Source organism: Bacillus rossius, chromosome 14, assembly GCF_032445375.1.
Source record: "Bacillus rossius redtenbacheri isolate Brsri chromosome 14, Brsri_v3, whole genome shotgun sequence".
Taxonomy (NCBI): domain Eukaryota; kingdom Metazoa; phylum Arthropoda; class Insecta; order Phasmatodea; family Bacillidae; genus Bacillus; species Bacillus rossius.
Genome location: NC_086341.1, coordinates 20,993,076 through 21,015,484, shown reverse-complemented (window position 1 = coordinate 21,015,484; position 22,409 = coordinate 20,993,076). Strand labels below are relative to the sequence as shown.

The following is a 22,409-nucleotide window of genomic DNA, read 5'->3' as shown; positions in this document are numbered from 1 at the left end:
TGTAGTACTTGCTCGGTACATGCTCAGAGATTCAAGAAAACTAAAACATACAAAAAAATTCAACCTGAAGATGCCTGCTGCAATTCAGAGCGAAACGTTTATGAAATCGACCGCTCAGACGCGGCTCAACTTTGAAAACCAATAGAGTTTAAACCTGAAGTCCTCTGCTTGCTCGTGTAGCTCCGAAGTCGGAATTAATAACAAAGGAAAACCACATTTGGTGACAATTCATACATTTCCACAAATTTAAAGTATTTGAAATGTTTCTGACCTAACCTAACCAAACTTTCATTTTACATACGATAACCAAAAAACAGCGAAAACCTAAAATCCTGAAGAAGGGAAGAAGACGGACGATTAATAAATAATGTATTTTTGCAAGAATATTTATACTTTAAACCCGATTTTACGTTTTATTTCCGTAACTGACCTAACGTAAACCAACTTTAAATTTACAAAGCGATCATCTAGCAAGTACGAAATAAAGTACTCTTTCTTTATTCTTTGTTCCCTCCTCCCCCAACGATCGAGGGCACCACTCTTAGCTTTGGACTTTTTTTTAGTTTTTTTGTTAGGCTGTGGATTGTAATTGCCTTGACGTTTTATACCAACTGTTAAAATAATGTTACGTACGCTACAGACCAGACCGCGATGCCAGGTTTGGATCTGGCTGGCGGTCCTGCGCGTATCACGTGGCCGCCACTGAGATAAGGCATGCCACGCGCGCCTGGCCGGATTACAAGGGTCGTCTCTACCCTCCTCCCCCTTCCGCTCCCCTAGCATCGTCCTGCCACGGCGCCGTCAGCCATCGCTGAGCGGCCTTGGGAATTCCGCGGGCCGTCGCGTGAGCGAGCGACGCCCTTCTCGACTGTTCGGGCGTCGGGTCGGCCCGGGATGACGCGGCAGGTCACCAGCCGCTCTCGACCCTTCGAGAAGGACGCCCCTAGGTACTTAGAGGCCCGCCTCGTCAGGGGTGTATGTGTGTCGGCGAGGCGGGATGATAAGCGCGACGCTCGCTGGTGCTTCCAGCGCGGTGTCGCCTCTAAGCACAAGGCTCTGGACTGGCGCGCAGTCTTCTCGTCAAAGGATAAACTGTGAAATTTGAGCGGAGAAATGAAGATAAATGTGTAATGCAAGTCCCTTTAAGGGCTTCCAAGAATCTGTACCTGTTCTTTAACCGTTAAAATTACTCTGAAAACGTGTGTTTTCGCCATTTTGACTCTACTAAAAATACAGTTTAAAAACTTATTCCGAAATCAAAAGTACTTTTCAGCCCTCAGTGAACTCATAAATGCTTTTCGTAAGGAGACCCCACTCGGATATGTTGAGTAATTTTGAAATCGCGTTGTTTTTTTTTCCCCTGAAGCTCTGCGCAGCGTGTGTGTGCCTGGGTGGGCGGGGGGCTTAAGCCGCGACGCCGGCCTCAGCGACAGTTCCGAACGGATCCCAAGAGAAGGGAAGTGCGACAGCGTCGAAGAGGGTGAGAGACCTCCCCCCCTCCCCCCTGTATTGAGAGTGGCGCGAGACAGAGTTTGGCAACTGAGTTCAGCGACAGGTGCACCACGTGAGTCCCGCAAAAAGTCCCACGACAGTGAGTGACGTGAGGAGTGCGAGCTGCGGAACTTGCAAACATTGAGTGACTTGATAAAAAATGTTTTAAGTATCAGTGAGTGATGTGTGTTTAGCGAAAAATATTAGTAATCAATAAAACTTTAACAAATCTTAATTGGGCTATCCATTACGAAACCAGTTCTCCCCACATTAATAAACCGTAAAAATATGAAGTTAGCAAAAACCTTGCACCCTGCTTGTTCATACAACGGCAGTGCTAGTCTGGCTTTAACATTGTCTCGTCGTTGTACTGTTACACCAGAGTCTCTGTCAGAGCGTCTGTGTGAAAATTTTAACAGGTGTTGGTAAACATCCAACAGCCGCATTTAAACTGCTGTACTCGCTTTGTCTTTCATCCTCATTCAGTATTCCATGTTTTTTGCTGATCCCTTACTTTACTTTGCTTACTTAACCCTTGTAATTCGTGTGAATTATGACATTCCAATGGCTTTGTTATCCTTAGTGCGCTTGAGTTGAATTCTGGCTCCTTTGTTTATACAGCTTTTGTGATCCTTTCCCCTTTATTCCTCCTGACTGTGTGGTACTAGGAGTTTCATGTCTCTTATTTTCTCTCTCTCTTTTTTTCTTGCGTCACTTCCTTCACAAAAATAAAATTTACGACGCGAGGAAAAGTGGTCGGAATCGATTAACCAAGTCCCATATTCAAAATATTTCTGTCGTATTTACTGCATGCGTATGTGCTTCGTGCTTTGTAAAAAAATATTAAGTTTACGATTGATATAAATTGTGAACGATGATACAAAAATGTATCTTCATGCACTTCATCACATTCAAACTCAAGTTTTCCTTCTTCCAATAATTTCCTATTACTTTTATCTGTAAATATCTGTTTTTTTTACATCGCAAAGAAAATCATTAATTTTTTTCTTAAAATTTGTATGGATGGGATGCTTGTCCTGTACTTACTTTCTAACCCATTGTTTTCCTCCGCTCAAGACGTTCACCAAATACGGTGATAGTGAAATTCTTGTTCGCTTTGTTCATTGATAATAAATAAATATTAATTAAATATGATGTAATGAAAAAAAGAATAAATCAATTAAATTTATTAAAAATTATATGTTTCCTATTTAGTTGTAAAATGAATGAACATTTAAAGAATATGTTAAAATTTATTTACTTATATATAATGTTAGCTATTTTAGAGACTGCCAGTTTAAAGTGTCAGCTTGTCTCAAAAGTCAGCAAATTTATAAAGTCAGCCATTTTTGGTGTTATCTAGTTTAAAGTTTCAGATAGTTTAAAGAATCAGCCAGTTTTAAGTGTCAGCCAATCTCAAAGGTTATTACGTTCACATTGTGAGCCAGTTTAATGTTTCAGCCAGTGTAATTTATCAGTAAGTTTTGAGTCAGCCAGTATTTATTTTGAGTCAGTTTCGAATGTGAGCCAATTTCAAGTGTCAGCTAGGTTTCAGTGTCAGCCAGTTTAGAGTGTTAACCAGATTCGAGTGTCAACCAGATTCGAGTGTCAGCCAGATTCGAGTGCCAGCCAGATTTGAGTGTTAGCCAGTTTCAAGTATGGGCCAGTTTAGAGTGTAAGCCAGATTCAAGTGTGAGGTAGTTTCGACTGTCAGCGAGATTTGAGTGTCAGCCAGTTCGATTGTGAGCCAGTGTAAGCCAGATTCAAGTGTGAGTTAGTTTCGACTGTCAGCGAGATTTGAGTGTCAGCCAGTTCGAGTGTGAGCCAGTTCGAGTGTGAGCCAGTTTGAAGTATGAGCCAGTTTGAATTATGAGCCAGTTTTGAGTGCCAGCCAGTTTTTAATGTCATCTAGTTTTGAGTGACAGCCAGATTCTAGTATAAGTCAATTTTGGGTGACAGCTAGAATCGAGTATGAGCCAGTTTTAAGTGTCAGGCAGATTTGAGTATGAGTTGGTTTCGACGGGCAGTGAGTTTTGAGTATCAGCCAGATTCGGTTATGAGCCAGTTTCGAGTGGCAACAAGTGTGTCGGTCAGTTTAAGTACTTTCGACTGTTTGGTTAGCACTCAAAACTAACAATATATAAATATACTCATAAAAATAACAAATTTTATTTTAATTTTTTAATGTGTCTTTTTAAAGTTAGTTTGGAAATTGTATGGTTTTGAATATGTTGTGCATGTAGAGACCAAATTAAATTAAAATATAATTGACCTAGAAACAAAAATATTTTTTTTGTGTAGCTTCTTTAATATTATTTCATGAAAATTTATGTAGCGTAAATATAATTAAAAATGCTTCAACAATTTTTTTCCGGTTGCCCAGAATAGCGCAAATAAACTTCAACGATCCTGTGATAAACTGTCGTAAATCTCAGGAACCAATAATAAACTATATCGTGATTTAGATTTATGACACTGGAGAATTATTACTCATCGCGTCCTAGCCTTATCGTTGAAATAAATCCTTCAACATCTCTCACATAACATCATGAGAACGTAATTTACTGTGAAAAGTGTGTTACGAAAATTTAAAATTTGAAATTATTTAAATGTTTTTATATTTTCTTTCAAAATAATTGCTATATTCTGCTATTGTTTTAACTTTACTTTAACACTAAAGATATTTCATTTTTTTCCCTAAAGTAATAACACTATAGTCATAATTTGTATTAAATCTTTCTCAAGAAACTCTGAAAATAAAATGGAGCAAATTCAAGGGTAATGAAAAACACAAATATAGAACACACTTTTCACAAAAAGAATGGAAGCTAATTTCTCTTAAATTAAACAGCGCGATTGATTTAGTTCATATTAATCAAGAAAAACTGCATAAATGCACGACTTTCTTTACCTTTATGAAAGCGGACTTTTGTGTTTGTCTTTCGAGTAGGGAATTTGAAAGGTCCCGATAAACGTAAATAAAATTGCGTTTCTTGAGGAGTTTAAAAGTTTACCGCTAATAAAGTTCACTTGAAATAATAATTATTTTTTACTTACGTAAAGACATTAATTCTACTTAGTAAAAAAACAAAAGTTCCTAAATTACATTTTTTTAATAAAAGAGAGTAATTTTACATTAATACAATAATTAGCAGGAGGGATAGAATCTAACGCATAACGCATTATTTTATGAGTACTATGTTCAATATTAGTAACTTCTACATTGTAACCTTTTGATTTGATATATAAATATAAAATGCAGCTATCGTAACATTAAAGTGGTCCTACAAACTGGTAAATATCTTTGACACTGTGATTGTCCTAACATAGTTTTCTTGCCTTAAAATTATAAATGCATTCCTTAATTTGCTATTATTTCTTAACTATTGAAGTTCGCAAAATGCGAAGTTTCATTTGGCACACGCTTAGTACGTTGCCCGATATTTACGAAAGCGAATACATACGGGTGCACATGTTGCCACACGCGGGTTCGGGTCCAGAAACGCGCATGAACAATAGATTTCAAACGGTAAAGAATTTCCGTTCCATTATTTCTTACGCATTTTGCTTCATACTATAACTTCCCCTTCATGTTCCTAAATAGATATAATTTTCAAATAATCACACCAGTTTTCTAGAAGCGGCACAAAAAAAATTGGCAGCCAATCAGTTTCAGTCCTGCTGTGACGTCAAGCGAACAAAATCGGAGGGGGGTGGGGGCGAATACGAATTTGCATACTTGAAACAATCACGTGACAGTTTTGTTATTTCTGTGACTGTTTTTGAAAGGCCTTTCAACATGTATAAAAAATGTTTTCTCTCAGACTCATATCTGCTGATATGCACACACATCACAGCAATTCTGTGAAGAAGCAAATATTCTTAAATGACCCGCCGTGCTATTTAAAAAAAAAAAAAACTAACCTTTTAATGTTCGCCAGAGATGTGTAATATCTAACATCGGTAATCAGAAAATTCATGTGTTCTCATGATGCTGCAAATACACTTATAATTAAAAAATCAGATACGAAATTTTAAAGTAGTTTCAATAATGCCGATATTGACAAAATATATTTTAAAAAAACTGTGTTTTTAACTAAATTTACTGGTCACACGTAATTTCCACACCTTCCGCTAGAATTATTTGCCGGAGCACGTACGGCGACTATCGAATCATTCCATTTGTAGGGTGAAATTTTAAACTCTAAATCCGATATTAGCACAAAAAAAACTTGGAAAAAAATTACTAAAACTGGGCTTTGGACCTTATTTTCAACAAGTAGGTAACTTTATTAAAATCCTGTCCATATTATTAAAATTCACTAAACAGTGAATACCATAAAATGTCCCTTTGGCTTTAAGAAATTTGGTTCGCGCCATCCACCACAGATGGCAGCACTGTGGTTACACATTTCCGTTCCATTCGACTTCCGTTCCATTCACGAAATTACTCATAACACTTGGCGTATACCGAAAGCAAAGTTGTTGCACATCAAAAGGCAATGGCTTCTGTTGAAGACGACCCACCTCAAGGAAGAAACTACAGGCGTGGGCATACTTGATTACAATCTAGTAAGCGTTGAGAATTTTCCACGAAAAATACCTGCTCTTCATATAGGCCTAAACAGGTAATTATAGTTGAAAGAATTAGCGCTAAAAGAACACCAAACAAGATTGCTTTCGTACTGCGTCGTGCAATTATAATTCATTTATTTCCGGGGTGGATACGGACAGTTGTATTAATTGCTCTGAATAATAATTAAAAAAATTCTTGACTCTAGGCTGTTGAATAGAAAAGTTCGTTTGAAATTTGCAGCCAGAAGTAATAATTTATTTTGTTTTTCCTCCAGCAACGTTTATGCATTCATGAACACAACAAGGCAATATTTTTGTTGTTGTCATATTGCATTATTCGCGTTTAGAGATTGCACCATAACATTCTTTGATGATATTTATAAAGTATAAAAGAATTTAATTGAATATTTAATTAGTTAGTCAAAGGGTTTATTTGTAGTGGCATGCATAGTCGAATATTCAGGGCTCCCTAGGCAGTTGGCTGATTCTGACTCCATTTGTTGTTCATTTAACTAAAACATTACTTTACGTTTATTTTTTATTTATTTATTTTAACTTTAGACTGCAGAGAAACAATTCGAAATGAGATAAACCAGTGCCCACTACAATTTCACTCATAATTATTTTTCCATTTATAATTTTATATTGGGATGTAAAAATGTCATAAGTCTTATGGAAATCCAGTTAACTTGTGCCCTTTATACAGCCCACGATATATATTACTATTGTGAGGTTGCATTGCCACACATTATCAACATTATATCTGTAAGTGCTCTGCTAAACATAAACTTTTTTAACGTCTTTTTTAAATATGTGATTAATTATGTTAATCTTTTGAGAAATAAGATTCTAACCTTAAGTATTAACATTGATGCAATATTTTAAAATGTTTTACTAAGGTATATTTTTATTACAATTAAACATTCATAATTTATCTAACATTACATCGGTAAATTTAATCAAAGCATATCGACGCACTAAAAGACTTTAAGAAGTCCAAGAATATATTATGCTGGAACTCACTCATGCTCAAAAATTTATAAATTAGTCACGTGAGAATGATGTGATATTAACATTTACCCTTTCGATCGTGACCACAGAAGATTTCACAGAAAATAGGGAAAAAGTCTGAAAAAAAATTCTAAAAAAAATTTTAACTGTAGAAGAAATTTTTTAAATCATTTTTTTTCAGAACAATTTATTGTAAATTTATAAATGGAACAAAGTAAACTGTACAAAATAATCTTATGCGTAGCATAAATTTATAGTATTCTCAAAATTATAATATTTATTGCAACGAGAAAGAGCGATTAAAGATATTTTTAAGAGTATATATACACAGTAGTTGGTTGTCACAGGAAAAACCTCAAGACATTTTATTCTTCGTGTGTTCATGTTTTCTTCTCTGTTCTTCATTTTTTAAGGTTTTTTTTCTATGACAACCAGCATTGGCGTGTGTACACAAAATAATTTGAAATCCTAACTTGTTTTGTACCGTGTAAATGTGTTAGAAATTGAACCATTTTTGACGTGACAACGTCTAATAAATCGATGAACGCCAGCTGCACGCACGAAAAAGGACGACTCATTGTCCCGTTACGCACATTGTACACTTGCGCCGCATCTATCTCTCTTCCACCCTATTGGAACAACCATCGATTTGACTTTTTCGAGGCACATTAAACTTGAAACACCCCCATTCGTTTCCTACTTTTCCTATCATCGTCCTATCCTTAACAGAATAACACAGATTGGAAGAAGTCAAATAGCAAACATGTATAAAAGTTATAGTTAAAACAATCTGTTCGTTAAAGTAATAAACATATTTGAATCAATGAGTGCAAATAAAAGTAAATTTATCAATTGCATTGTAGATTTCACTTCACTCCTTCTTTGTATCCATACAAAAATAGTGATAATTCAATAAATATGATTCAATTTTATTCATAAAAGTATGCAATAATTTCATCAATATTTTGTTATGACGTTGTCACGTTAAACTATCGTCCGTAAACCGACTTTACAGACAATCATTTTTTTTTTCGCATCGCAGTACCGTAAAATATTTTCGGCAGCTAGTTTCCGAGAGAATTATTTTGCAAAGCGAACTCGGCGTCTAACAGCCTGCTGCGCTCGAGTTCTCAAACGGGTCCACGTCGGACGGAGCGGTGTGGATATCCGCGGCTGCCCGTGCACACACACACACACACACACACACACACATCTCCCCGGTGATTAATCCGCGCTACAGGCCAGTGACGTCACGCCCGGGAAACGAGGGCAGCGGAGCAAAAGGGCAGGATAGGGCGAGGCGAGGCACCCGCAACTTCCGCGACGTTGGGGCTGGTCTGGGGAGGACCACCCCATTCGCGATCAGAACCGATCCTCGCGTGAAAAAAAAAATAAAAAGGACAAGTTAGGAACGGTGGTATGGGGTTGCCTCGGATGCGTCCGCTTTGCTTTTCCTCGCGTACATTTCCGAAAAAATCATGGCAGTGAAAGGGGGGGAGGAAAAAAAAGGGAAGGGTGTGTGACGCGTGGGTGGTTGTCGGTAGAAGAGCCACGCGGAGGGGAGGGAGAGGTAAATATATTTCCCTAGTCGGGACGCGAAGGACTAGTGACTAGGGGGTTGAGAGGGGAGAAGAGGGTGGTAGCGACGCCGGATCCCCATTGGCCCGGCGCGCCTCTCCCTCCCCTCCCCCTTCCCCCGGATCCTCGCGCGCCATTGGCGGACGCCCGCGGTGACGTGGGCATCCGGGGTATATCGGCGTCTCGCCGCGTCGCCGCCGACCCCAGACGGAAGACGACCACCGACGCGGCGAGAGGCGACGATCCTGCCTGTACCTTCTCCTCTCCGACGCCAACAGCAGACCCCGAGGAGAGAGAGAGCGAGAGAGAAAAGAGAGAGACACAGGGAGAGAACAGACGCGAAACCAAAAAAAAAACCCGGCCATGTCGTCTGCGCGCCGAGTATTCTTCAGCGCCGCCGTGCTGGCGACCCTGTGCGCCGCCTTCCCGCAGAGCGTGATGGCCATCGACCTGAGTCGCCTCTACGGCCACCTGAGCGCCAAGAGGAACGGTGAGTCTCAACAACAACAACAACAACAACAACAACACCAACAACACCAACAACACCAACAACAAGCACGGACAAGCACCGACAACACCACCGGCCACCGACACCAAGCACCGCGCTCGCACCGGCACACCGACTCCCCCGTTGCACTGCTTGTACCGCCGCCTGACGTAACTGCCACCACGTAGTTTCGCGAATGTTACACCCTGCGTCCCGGCTTCACTTCAAAAAACGACGTCAAAAGTCTTTGATCCGCGTGCACACGGCCTTAAAATTTCGCTTACCATTTAAAAGTCATCAGATGTATAACATTTGCATTTCCGTGAAGATAACAATAATGACTTTTTCCAAATTTGCTTATGATTCAGACTTTCACATCGTTCAACTTTTTTTTTTTCTGAAAGCAAAACTTCGACATTTAATTTGTACTCTCTAATGATCAGATAGGCTAACACTTCATTCTATTTACTAAGGTGTCGAGAAAAGTCTAACTGTTCCCTGACTAACATTTATAGAATAAATAGCATATTAAAGATTTTAACAAAGTCGCCTTGCTCTTGAGATTTTTTTATTTTTATTTTTACTTTAGGCACTGAAGAAAAAATTTATTTCTTAGAAAAATGATCATATCCGTGGCAATAATAGCATCGTTTTAATTTTTTCATTATTGCATCACCTTGGACGAACAGAAGCAAATTGGCTCACACAATTTATCTTGAATAATTTTTTTTATATATATATGGCAAACATAACTAGCGAAGTCTCAAAAGAGAACGAGGCAGTGGGCAAGTTATGTCAGGCTGCGACAAATGGATGTCTTTATAAACTGCACTGTACATGCACCGTTTATACATACAACTAAATGAAATAAATTTTTATATTCGTAACACAAATAAATACAAAATCATTTTTGTGTCCAAGTTTTATTCCCTGTGTATGTTGTCTTGCATGCAGAATCCACGCACTTGTGTCACTTTTAAATTAAGTCTGACGTGTTAAAAATTTTAGAAGGTAAAATTAGTGATGTATTTTACGTCAAATACATGTTCAGCCATGTTTTATTTACTCGTGATTATAACAAAGTATTATTATTGCTCTCAAAATTGCACAATTGTTTCTTTTATTGAATTATTTAAAGTACACGATGAATATTTTTTTTTCAAAAGAAATATTTAATTAGATAGTTACACATTAACATACCTAACGTGGCCAAGTAAAAATATGCATAAATAAGTGTGGAGATTATTTCCAATTCGTTAATTTTCACTGTCAACGAGTTAATTACATTCCTTAACTAACCAACAATGCATGAGTTGAAATAATAAATATGATGTTAAAAAATAGTATCTAATGTTAAACAGAGAAATTCATACCAGAGAAAGTTTTTTATGTGCGTTTTACTTATCATTGGGAATACAAATGATGGACAGAATTATTTGATAAAATTGATTTATTAAAAACTTGCATACTGGCACTACATTACACTGCATTTTTGTTCTGCACACAGCAAATGATTAAATAACGCAAAATTTCTAGATGTATCTAGGCGTTTTAGCTGCAGCAGTGAAAGTGATTATGCAAGTATCCTGCGAGCAAGTTATGTATATCATACTTGCGGTAACTATTACAAACTCATTCATAAACATAAAAAAAACATTAGTGAAATAATGTACTTCGATATTATTCAAATATTCTCGTGCGTGGAAATCACATGCATTTTTTTTTTACCGTAGCAATATTGGATTATTTAGTACCTAAGCAAAACATGTAGTTAGAAGCATTTTTTTTAGGTTTATATGAAAGTAAAGTTGCCAAAGTTTTCAATAGTTGCTTCATTCTAGTTAACGCGAGTGCGTATTTTAAAATAACTATTATGTTTAACTGTTGAATTTGAGGTTTTAGTTGCAAATCCGTAAATATATATTTAAAAGCGAGAAGTAAGAAAATTTATTTGCAAAAACTAAGAGTTTATTTGATAAAAAAATTTGTAAAAAATTAAATTTTTCTTAGTTTTTAAAACCGTTAAATACTTTATATCCACATGTATTTAAAGTAATTCCTTTTTTTAACTTTTACGTTTCTAACATTTGGTATCAAAACTATAATACTGTCCTTTCAATAAAGAATGATGAGTTTGAGAAGATAATTTTATGCGTGATTTTAAGTAGACAAAGAGGTTTGCTGTCGAGTTTTTATTAATCATTTTAATAAAATACGTTTTGTTTTTTGCTAAGCAAAATAAATACTGCGTTTATTTTACTAAAAGTTATTTTTACTGAACTTAATTTTGGTATATTCTGTGTTAGAGGTTATAACACTGAATTTTGCTATAATGCAATTGACAATGCAAAATTGGCCAAAAAAATGGATTTATTTTAAATGTAAATTAATGGCCCAAGTTGTTTGTAACCCTCTATAATCTGTATAGGGGTTTGCAGAGTTTTAAACCTTTTAGGTAAATAGAATGCGACGTTAATGCCTAACGTTACATTTAAGTTAACTTCAGAGGATCGCGATAATAATAGAGATAGATAGCATCTGATATTATCTATTTGTTATTAAAGTATCTTGTAAAAATAAAGATAAAGGACGTTGAAGTTCATGTACGCATACCAGAGTACGTTTTAAAGCATGATTTAAAAAAAAAATTTGTTCTAAAAACATTTCGGTAACATACCTATTAACTTATTAACTTATAAATATATTAACTTATAAAATCCTATGGTTTATTTACCCTACAAATGCTGTATATCATCTCTATTATTTTGTTTTGCAAAACGTCAAATCCATAGGAAATGTTCCATATTTGTATAGAAAATTTCCCATATAAATGTAAAGTATAATACATAATTCAGTACATATTTGGGGAATTTATAAAACAATTCTTACAATGCCTTGCCTGTAACCAAAATGAATTTTTTCTCAATGATTTAAGAATTAAAAAAAAAATTAATAAATCAAATTCCATTGACGTCAATTATTAGTCAGTAAGTTTTGGTGTAATTGCGACATAGCAACATATTTTTATAGTTTGAAGTTTTCATTTAATCGGTGGATGAATAAGAATTTTCATTTTTATCTGTTATTTAAGAATACATATTAAAACCCTGTTTCATATTTTTAATTAAAAAATAACCCGTGAAAGTAAAAAATAATAGTTTATACTGATTATTATTACGCCAAAAAAAAATTTCCGTTTCTCATATTATTGAATTGAAATTATTTAACCACCAATTTTGTCCAAATAAAACTTTTCTTGCTGTAAAGACGTTACATATTAATACATTTATGAGAATTAATGTGATTTGTGTCTAATGGAAGGACAGAGTTTGTTAAAGAAATTTATTATCGTTTGTCAAACACACTTGTTAATTCAGTGCCTAAGGTAAATCACCATGAATTACGTGCCAATGTATCAAGAGTATATATTAAGGTAAGACTTCTTATTTAAAATAAAATATTATTAATGTGGCCCTTTTTATCGGTTTTTTAATTGGCCGCCAAGAAAATTTGATTTAGCGGGGTGGTTAAATATTTTCAAGGCATACGTATTTATACTTGTCGCATATTGTACATCGAATGTTTTTTTTTATATTCTTCATAGAAGAAACTACAAAATAAATTCAGACTAAAATTTCTTGCTTAAAAAATTAAATTTACTTAACAATATTTCGATCCGGCAAACATTTCAGTGAATATCTTAAACATTAAAGCTAAATTTTTACACGGCTTTAGATTTCATTCAACAACTTAATATAAACAATCCGTCATTGTCACAAACATTTTTTGTGAATATTTTATCGCAAATCCTATCACATTTTAATGACTATCAGAATTTTTTCCGAGAGACATATATTTTTATAGTCATTTACTACAAATGAAAATACGTTTACTTGAGTACTTTAAAATTTAATGATACGGAACTTTAAAATATAAGATTATCAATTAATGTTACTAAGAAAGTATTTGGTTACTTCTTCCCCCCCCCCCCCCCCCCCCCGTTTGACCAAAGTAGAAAAGTTGCCTAGACGTATGTTCATTCGGTTCTTTTCTCGAGAGATTTATATATATATATTTAACAAGTCTTTATTTTGTTATTTTTATTTATTCATTTTCATACGCATTAGTTTTCCATATTTTTGGAAAGAAACTTGCTCATCTTGATACTTTTGAATTTATTTCAACTACATACTCAATGACAATTAATGTTGTTTTTTTGGAAACTGGCAAAGAACACGCACGACTTAATCATTTTACTAATATTTTCGAAACATATCTTCAAATAGTTTAATATTAAAATAATACATAAATATAAATTTCGCATCCAACCAACCATTTTCCTTTGCACGCTTAATGTTTAAGATAAAATTTAAAATTACATTAAATCAATAAAATATTATTATTTAGCTATGACATTACAGAATTGTGTCTAAAACTTTGGCGCTTATACGTAGTTCTGCGTCAATGTGCACTATTTTGTGGGTTACGAAAATCGTTACCTTACATAACACTGCAGATTCACTAATTATAAATATACATATATGAAATATTTGCACTGCACGTAGTCTAGCATAACGGTTATGTGACTGCAACGCATTACGTTTCTGCAAAGTTACAGAATATAGTCCAGCGTGGTCATGATTTTTATGGCTAAAGTATCGTGACTAATGTTACCTGGCAGAAACATTGCAGTGGTTCTGCAACATTACTGAAATGTTTCTGAAATAATAATGGTGTACGTTGTCCAGCGTTGAAATTCACAGTGTGGTTGGTTTTGGATAATGTTACCTTACTGCATTATTATACGTTTCTGCTATTTTTGAGAATTCAGTTCGGTACAAACATGTTTTATATTGCGAATTAATAGTTACTTACGTTACCTGGCGGGAAAATTGCAATGTTTCTGCACCATTACAAAAATGTTTTTATGAAATAATAACGGTGTACATAGCCCGGCGTCGAAATTCAGAGTGTTGCTGGCTTTTTGATGTTACCTTACTGCAACATGGAAACGTTTCTACAATGTTCCAAGAATTCAGTTCTGTGTTTAAAAAAAAAGTGTTTTATGGCGAATTGTGACCTACGTAACTTGAAGGAAATATTGTCATAACACTGCGAACAACCTTTTTTTTTATTTAATGGTCTACGTAGTACGACGTTGACGTGCACTTTGTGGCGGGTTTGGATGTCATTACCTTACTGCAACCTAGTAACGTTTCTGCAACGTTTCAGAGTTCAGTCCGGTGTGTAAAAATGTGTTTCGTGGCGAATCGTGACGTGACGAACATGGGGAGGACACAAGTTTTAACGTATCTGCACCGTGCAGAAATGTCTTTTGAGATATAACTCTGTAAGCAAGTTCGTCGTTGATTTTAACTTCGCGGTGGGGTTTTGGATAAAGTTACGTTATTGAAACAATTGCAACGTACAGAAAAATATAACTGTGCAAGCAAGTTCGTCCTTGATTGAACTTCGCGGTGGAGGTTTTGGATAAGGTTACGTTATTGAAACAATTGCAACGTACAGAAATATAACTGTGCAAGTAAGTTCGTCGTTGATTGAACTTCGCGGGTGGGGTTTTGGATAAGGTTACGTTATTGAAACAATTGCAACGTACAGAAATATAACTGTGCAAGCAAGTTCGTCCTTGATTGAACTTCGCGGGTGGGGTTTTGGATAAGGTTACGTTATTGAAACAATTGCAACGTACAGAAATATAACTGTGCAAGCAAGTTCGTCCTTGATTGAACTTCGCGGTGGAGGTTTTGGATAAGGTTACATTATCGAAACTATTGCAACGTACGTAAATATAACTGTGCAAGCAAGTTCGTCGTTGATTGAACTTCGCGGGTGGGGTTTTTGGATAAGGTTACGTTATTGAAACAATTAATCGTACATAAATATAACTGTGTAAGCAAGTTCGACGTTGATTGAACTTCGCGGTGGGGTTTTGGATAAAGTTACGTTATTAAAACAATTGAAACGTACAGAAATATAACTGTGCAAGCAAGTTCGTCGTTGATTCAACTTCGCGGTGGGGTTTTGGATAAGGTTACGTTATTGAAACACTTGCAACGTACAGAAATATATAACTGTCCAGGCAAGTTCGTCGTTGATTAAACTTTGCACCGGGGTTTTTTCGGATAAGGTTACGTTATCGAAACAATTGCAACGTACATAAATATATAACTGTGCAAGCAAGTTCGTCGTTGATTGAACTTCGCGGGTGGGGTTTTTGGATAAGTTTACATTATCGAAACAATTGCAATGTACAGAAATATAACTGTGCAAGCAAGTTCGTCATTGATTGAACTTCGCTGGTGGGATTTTGGATAAGGTTACGTTATTGAAACAATTGCAACGTACACAAATATAACTGTGCAAGCAAGTTCGTCGTTGATTGAACTTCGCGGGTGGGGTTTTTGGATAAGGTTACGTTATCGAAACAATTGCAACGTACATAAATATATAACTGTGCAAGCAAGTTCGTCGTTGATTGAACTTCGCAGGTGGGGTTTTTAGATAAGGTTACGTTATTGAAAGAATTGTAACGTTCAGAAATATATAACTGTGCAAGCAAGTTCGTCCTTGATTGAACTTTGGCCGGGATGGGGGGGAGGGGGGGGGGGGGTAATTGGACGAGGTTGCGTTGTTGAAACATTTTTTTACGTTTTTACGTTCCTGCACTGTTACTTTTTTTGCGCGGGGGCGAAGCGTACCGCGAAGCAAGCAAGCCCGGCCGTCCTCGAGAGATCGATAAATCCTGGGAGTCGAGACTGCCGTGTGGCGACCGTGTCCCCCGCTAGGCCTCGATCTTGCAGAGAGAGAGAGAGAGGGAGGGAGAGAGGGGGAGAGGAGTGCATGAGACGGCAAGGGAGAGGTGTGATACACGGCCGGCTCCTACAGGTCTCTCGCGCCTCCGACGACAGTTTACGGTCCGCCGCGGAGGTGTTTCACCGCCCGACCCCTGGTGTCCGGGCTCTTTCCTGCCGGTAAGCACACACGAAACACCGCAACAACTTTTTTATACGGCCTTGGACCAGGCGGGAGGGAAGGAACATTCGGCCAAGCTCTACCTTCGCTAGCTTCACTGACAATGTCCAACCATTCCTATTTGGTTGTCTGTAAAGTCGGTTTACGGACGATAGTTTAACGTGACGTCATAACAAAAAAATGATGAAATGATTGCATACTTTTATGAATAAAATTGAATAATTTTTATTGAATTATCACTATTTTGTGTGGATACAAAGAAGGAGTGAAATGAAATCTAAAATTTAATTGATAAATTTACTTTTATTTGCACTCATTAATCAAATATGTTTATTGCTTTAACGAAGAGATTATTTAACTATAACTTTTATACATATTTGCTATTTAACTTCTTCCAATCTGTGCTATTCTGTTAAGGATAGGACGATGATAGGAAAAGTAGGAAACGAATGGGAGTGTTTCAAGTTTAATGTGCCTCGAAATAGTCAAATCGATGGTTGTTCCAATCGAGTGGAAGAGAGATAGATGCGGTGCAAGCGTGCAAAGAGCGTAATGGGACAATAAGTCATCCTTTTTCGTGCGTTTAACTGGCGTTCATCGATTAATTAGACGTTGTCACTTCAAAAAGTTTTAATATGACTATAAATTAAACGCTAACCGCAACAATTCAAAAGAAAATCTCCCCCCCCCCCCCCTTTTTTAAATTTACTATGGAAATTCAATTTTTACTTGTACCATGATTCTGTAAATAACATTTATAAAATTTGCCTGTTTGCCGTCATCAATATATATATATTAAGTTTCTATTACTTTTTTTTTGTGAGACTTGGTTCATTTGTAAGTCTAGTTTCTGAAACTGGAAGCGTTTTCTGTGTCAAGAAGAATTGAGAATGTTCAAATCGTAATTATTATGGATGTTTTAGAAAAATTAAATATTTTTTTTACAAGAAAAACAGCAGGAAAACTTTCCTTAAGTTTCTTTAAGTTACCAAAATTTTTTTCCCCTGTAACGATGATGGTAATATGGTACCACAATAGTTATGATAATAATGTTCGCAGGCTTTCATGGCCATTATCTGAATCAGCTTGGCTTCTGGGTTGTAGCCTTGTCCTTGGCGAATAATTCACCGACGTTTCGGTTGACATTGCAGTCGCCATTATGATATGATAAGCGAAGGAGCGACATCATTTTAAAAATTATTTGTAAACATAAAAAAGCGACATAGCCCCCTAATCTCCTTACGCAACTTTCTTCACTGTCCAGACCATGAATTCATTTTTTTTGGCGTAACGGAAGCACTAAGCTTGTGTATGCCAAGAGCCGAGTACGTGTGCGCCAGGGAAGCTATCTTCCCGCAACAGAAGCATGTAAGGCGGGTTGCCGAACTTCGAGTCGCGTATGAACGATTACCGATAATTTGAGTACTTTTTGAGGGTGTGCGTCACCTTCCAGATCATAATTTAATATTTAAGTTTCACAGTGTTAAACATGCCGACTTTTTCAGTGGCTGAACTGTCACAAAATTTAAACAGATTTATAACATACGTTTTGCATAACTAGCTGGCAAAGTTAAATTTTTAACTTTTTTGTGCAATACAGATAAGAAGGAAATATATGAAACAGGAACTTTTCAGGTTTAAATTCAATTTTACTGGCTGCTATGTGATATGATTTAATTTCGTTCAGAAAAAAATTATTTTATTTTACCCCTACTTTTAAAATTATTGGAATTTAGTTTTTTTAAAAGGCTATTTATAGTTAGCTAAATATTTCTGAAAGAATTTGAAACCATGCCCAAGCAGTAGCCATCAGCATTGTTTTTAAACCCAAAAATTTTCAGTTATTTATTCTATTTAGTCACAATTTACCTTGTGAATGAAATCTACATATAAGAAACATATCGTATTAAAAAAAACTTTGAAGCAAAGAAGGCTTATCTTTACGAGAAAAAAAACTTACACCACACGATGTATTTAAAATGCATTATTGTTGCATTTTAACTGATTAGATTGTTTTTCCTAGCTGCACTTGGTGATTTCGTATCCTGCATTTGGCTAGCTCCTTGTTTATACATATTAGCTCCGCAATCTCACGGAATTATTATTTTCAGCGGTTTTGTTACCAACAATGAGATACTTGTCTCCACAAAGATTTACAAGCACCACATACTGTTTTCACGTTCAAACTCACAGACGAAACAGTAAAGAGAAGTATTTCGCAACATAATGAACAAAGTTATTTTATGTAAAATGTATTCTTCAGTGATTTTTTGTTAGGACATTTGACACATCAATAAAGTTTTTTATATATCCTTATTCAGAAAGAGTCTGAATTTTATAGTAAAATCGAAAAACGTTGAATGCAGATTCATCACGACAGGAAAAAAATGTTGGAAACATACTCACGACTTATGTCCTAATGTTTTCATAAGCAGTACGCGCTTTTGAAATGAAAGCCAAACAACTGTTTATTGCACTTATCCTCTGGATAATGTTTAGTTGAACTTTTTTTTAAACCACTGGGAAATTATTTGCTGTATTAAAATTATTTAATTGAAGTAATGAGAACTAACATCCTTATTTTTCCACAAATTGTGTGACGTGTTGTTCTCCACCCCCCCCCCCCCCCCCCAAAAAAAAAAATTCAAATTGTTTTGAAAAATTTTATGACAGCGAAAATTTGTATGTTCGTTGTAGAACTATGTTCAGTTAAGCATTGTCCAACCATTTAAGGTTCCATATTGAATAATTTCTCTATTATTTACAGTAAAACCTGTTGTTCATCTGCAACTTTTAATTTGTATGATCGCTTTAAGAATCACTTTAGTCCATTTAGTATGTTTTCAGCTTATGCTTTCGTGATGGACCTTTAGACAAAGTTGGTAGATCAAAAACCAAGCTCAACCTGACAACACTTCACAATATAATTACAACTGAAGTCATTCTTATAAAGTAAAATTAATTCGCTGGCGGAAATAAGTACACCATTAAAATTATCAACTCCAGACAGTATGCTACACAACTACAACAGTGCGATGTTTTGAGTCGAAGTTTAAGCAAACATATGACAAAAATGGCTGAGGCTAAAATAAAGAACATATCTCGCCAAGGAAAAATCATTTTCTCCTCCTCATACGAAAAGTTGGAAGTCGTAGTTATAATGAACCTTTTCACTAATTTATATATTTTACTCAAATGATTAAATTATAAATTACTTCGCGTCAAGTATTGAGACATGGTGATGTTCTGAGAGTCATTAGTACCTATGTAGTTACATGGAAGGTTTCTAATTTGAAATAATAAATGTGAACTAGTTTTTGTTTTACTAAACCTGATAATTTGTGTGTCAGTATTTAAGTATCAACCATTTGGTTTTATGATGGAACATAGAAACAATAAACTGAGCATTATATCAGTCAAATCACATCCCTCGGTTTTATTTATTGAAAAGTATAGTTTAGAAAGAAAAAAATAGTCAACAATATTTTTATTTTTGTTTTTATTACTATTTTTAAGCTGTTTAGTTGTAATTTACTGATTGCAACAATGATTTATCAAGCCTTATAAGGCCAAGATATCTCAATCAATAAACCACACACACACCAAGTGGTTGCGTGGGTTGAAGTGAAAAAAAAAAAAGTTGTGTTGGCTTCTAAGGAAGGTGTATGGGTTTAATTCCACAAAGTTGGAAGGAATTTAGGTGATATTTTTTTGTGACTGGACTGGTCAATATTAGTCCGGAAGTTCAAATCATCTTAGTAGAATAGTAATACATCTACATGACAATCGGGGACGTTAACATGCTCACAAAAAATTATTTTATGACGTTTCTCACTCACGTATGGTTTTTGCCAACTTCAGTAAATTCTAACTTCTATGTTAAACGATGCCAATTTAAGTGCAGTGGTGTTGTCTAAGGGTTTCTAACTAAAACAAGTTTAATTATTTCTCTCTTTATTTACTTATATCTTATTTTCTCCTACGTCGTATATATTATAGCTGGGATATCTGCAGCAGCTGTTAAATGATGGGCGTTACTTTGAACCTTCATTTATTATTAGGTAATTATCTAACTAAAAACACTTTTATACTTTCTATAAGTAATTGAATTGGGCAATGAAACTCTTAGTATAAGTCTAATATTCCGTTAAATTAAATTTTTTATAAATATAATTATTTTACACATAAAATATTTTCCACCTGGAGGTGATTAATGATTGCAATGTTTCCTTGCACTATTAATTATACTTTTATAGATTTTCGAGCGTGATATTGTAAGTAATTGTTTTATCATCAGGGAAGAATCTAATAAATTTAATGCTCTCTAATCACATAAGCACGCACTTTACAACCTTTTGAGGCTTGTTGACATGAATAAGCCTTCTTTTATGATACATAAACGTTATTTATGGTTATTAACTACAATTTTCTCTATGAATGTGTTGGTAATGAAACACTTTCATGAATCAATCCTTTGTTGATCTATATTTGTGATGGAAACTTGACATATTAATTTTATATTGTATGTTAATCGTTTGAAAAAATATGCAAGTCTTTGCCTCAGAATGCAGCTATTTGACATTTAAAGACATGAAATACTAGGTACGTAAAATGCACATCTACAAATCTTCACACTTATTTCAAAACTTTCATAAGCAACCGGTAATGAAACAAATGCCCGTAAAAAGGTTACGAATGTTTTTAACATTTATTTGAAAACACTTAGGAACATCAAAATTAGCTGTATCATGATAGGTATATCTAAATTTAACATAAAGAAGTCTATGTCAGTCAATGGTGACCTTAGAAATATATAAATTTTTTTGTTTATGTAAATTAGAATAATATTTTGTCGTTTTAGCCAATTTAATTATTTTTTGACAACGTGGCAGTTCCCATGCACACAAGTCTCTAGGCCCGTGTCAATGTTGTTTATACATTTTGCTGAAGGATACTGAAAGTCGAACTTCAGATTTTCTAATGGGTTGTGCACCACGCAGTTAAACTCAAGGACCCAAAGCGTCAAGACCTCCGTGATATAGTGTGCTCCGCACCAATTGGTTACCGATTAAGTTCTCGTAGATTAGAGCCATGTCGAGGCATGTAGTTCGAGCCCACTACCTTAGTCGTTAGGGATATCGGCAACACAGGATCCTCATCAAACTTAAGCGGAAAAGATTGGTACCGAAAGACGCCACTTTGGTTTGAACCATTTGTTTCCACCATAAACAATAACCAAATATTTTATTTATAAATTTTTATCTCTAAATAATAGATTATTTAGCTATGTTAAATACCTGAAGATAATTGTGACTGCTGCTACAAGTTTTCACTGTGAAGTAATTGGCTTTAATTATTAAAATTCACTTCTGAAAATTATTACTTCTGTAATGATATACAAAGTATACATAAAAGCATATTCTAGTTTCAACGGTATATAATAATAGTTCATTTTAGACTATTGTCAACAAATCATGCATCAAACTGTAGGTAAACTAACCTAGCGTTTCTCTACAAATGGTCAATATGTGTACATTTAGTTATATGGCACACATCCAATCTACAAGCCAATTCTTCCCACACTTTGGTTAACAAGTCCGTAGTAACAGAAGCAATAGCTTCTTCAATTCTGTGTCACAACTCTGACAATTCAATAGGTAGCGGCGGAACGTAGACACGATCTTTTATAAAGCCCCAAAGGAAAAAAATCGCATGTCGTGAACGTGGAGGCCAGCGAAAAAGAGCTTTGTCGTCTCGACCATTACGACCAATCGAACGGTCAGGGACTTCGACGTTAAACCAATCTCGCACGAAGAGATTCAACGGGGAGGGGTTCCATACTGTTGCCAAATAAAGTTTACAGGTCCACCTTCTACCAGTTGGGGAAAGATCCATTCTTCCAACATAGGTGGCGCTGCAAGCGAGAAAACATCAAAACGGTACTCGCGCATTCGCTTTTATAAAACTGTTTGATTTACTCTTTAATTGAAATAACACTCTACAGCGCTTAGAGTTGAAAATATTAAAGCTTATAACTGAGACATTCTTTTGAAGCCTTTGTAAATCTTATTATGTGTGATCTCAGACTTTACAAAGGCAAATTTTGTAAATAAAAGGATAACAAAAATAGTATTGGTATCAAAACTATTGAAACCAATATGGCCAATGGTGGTCTTTTGGAGGGGGGAGGAAATTGAAGGAAATTCAATCCCCCTCTCGCTTGAATTTATGAAAAAGTTGTTTAATGGTAGGGTGTCACCAATTCTGAAACAAC

The 22,409-nt window shown here is 35.5% G+C and overlaps 1 protein-coding gene across 1 annotated transcript in view; it reads left to right on the top strand.

The window, feature by feature from the left end:
- The first annotated feature begins 8,824 nt into the window (after nucleotides 1-8,824).
- The window catches only part of LOC134538708 (IDLSRF-like peptide), a 298,553-nt gene continuing 284,968 nt past the window's right edge, over nucleotides 8,825-22,409 (top strand). The window contains exon 1 of the mRNA XM_063380147.1: nucleotides 8,825-9,145. Coding sequence (XP_063236217.1) covers nucleotides 9,019-9,145 — 127 coding nt within the window. The 5' untranslated portion in view covers nucleotides 8,825-9,018. The remainder of the gene's footprint in view (nucleotides 9,146-22,409) is intronic.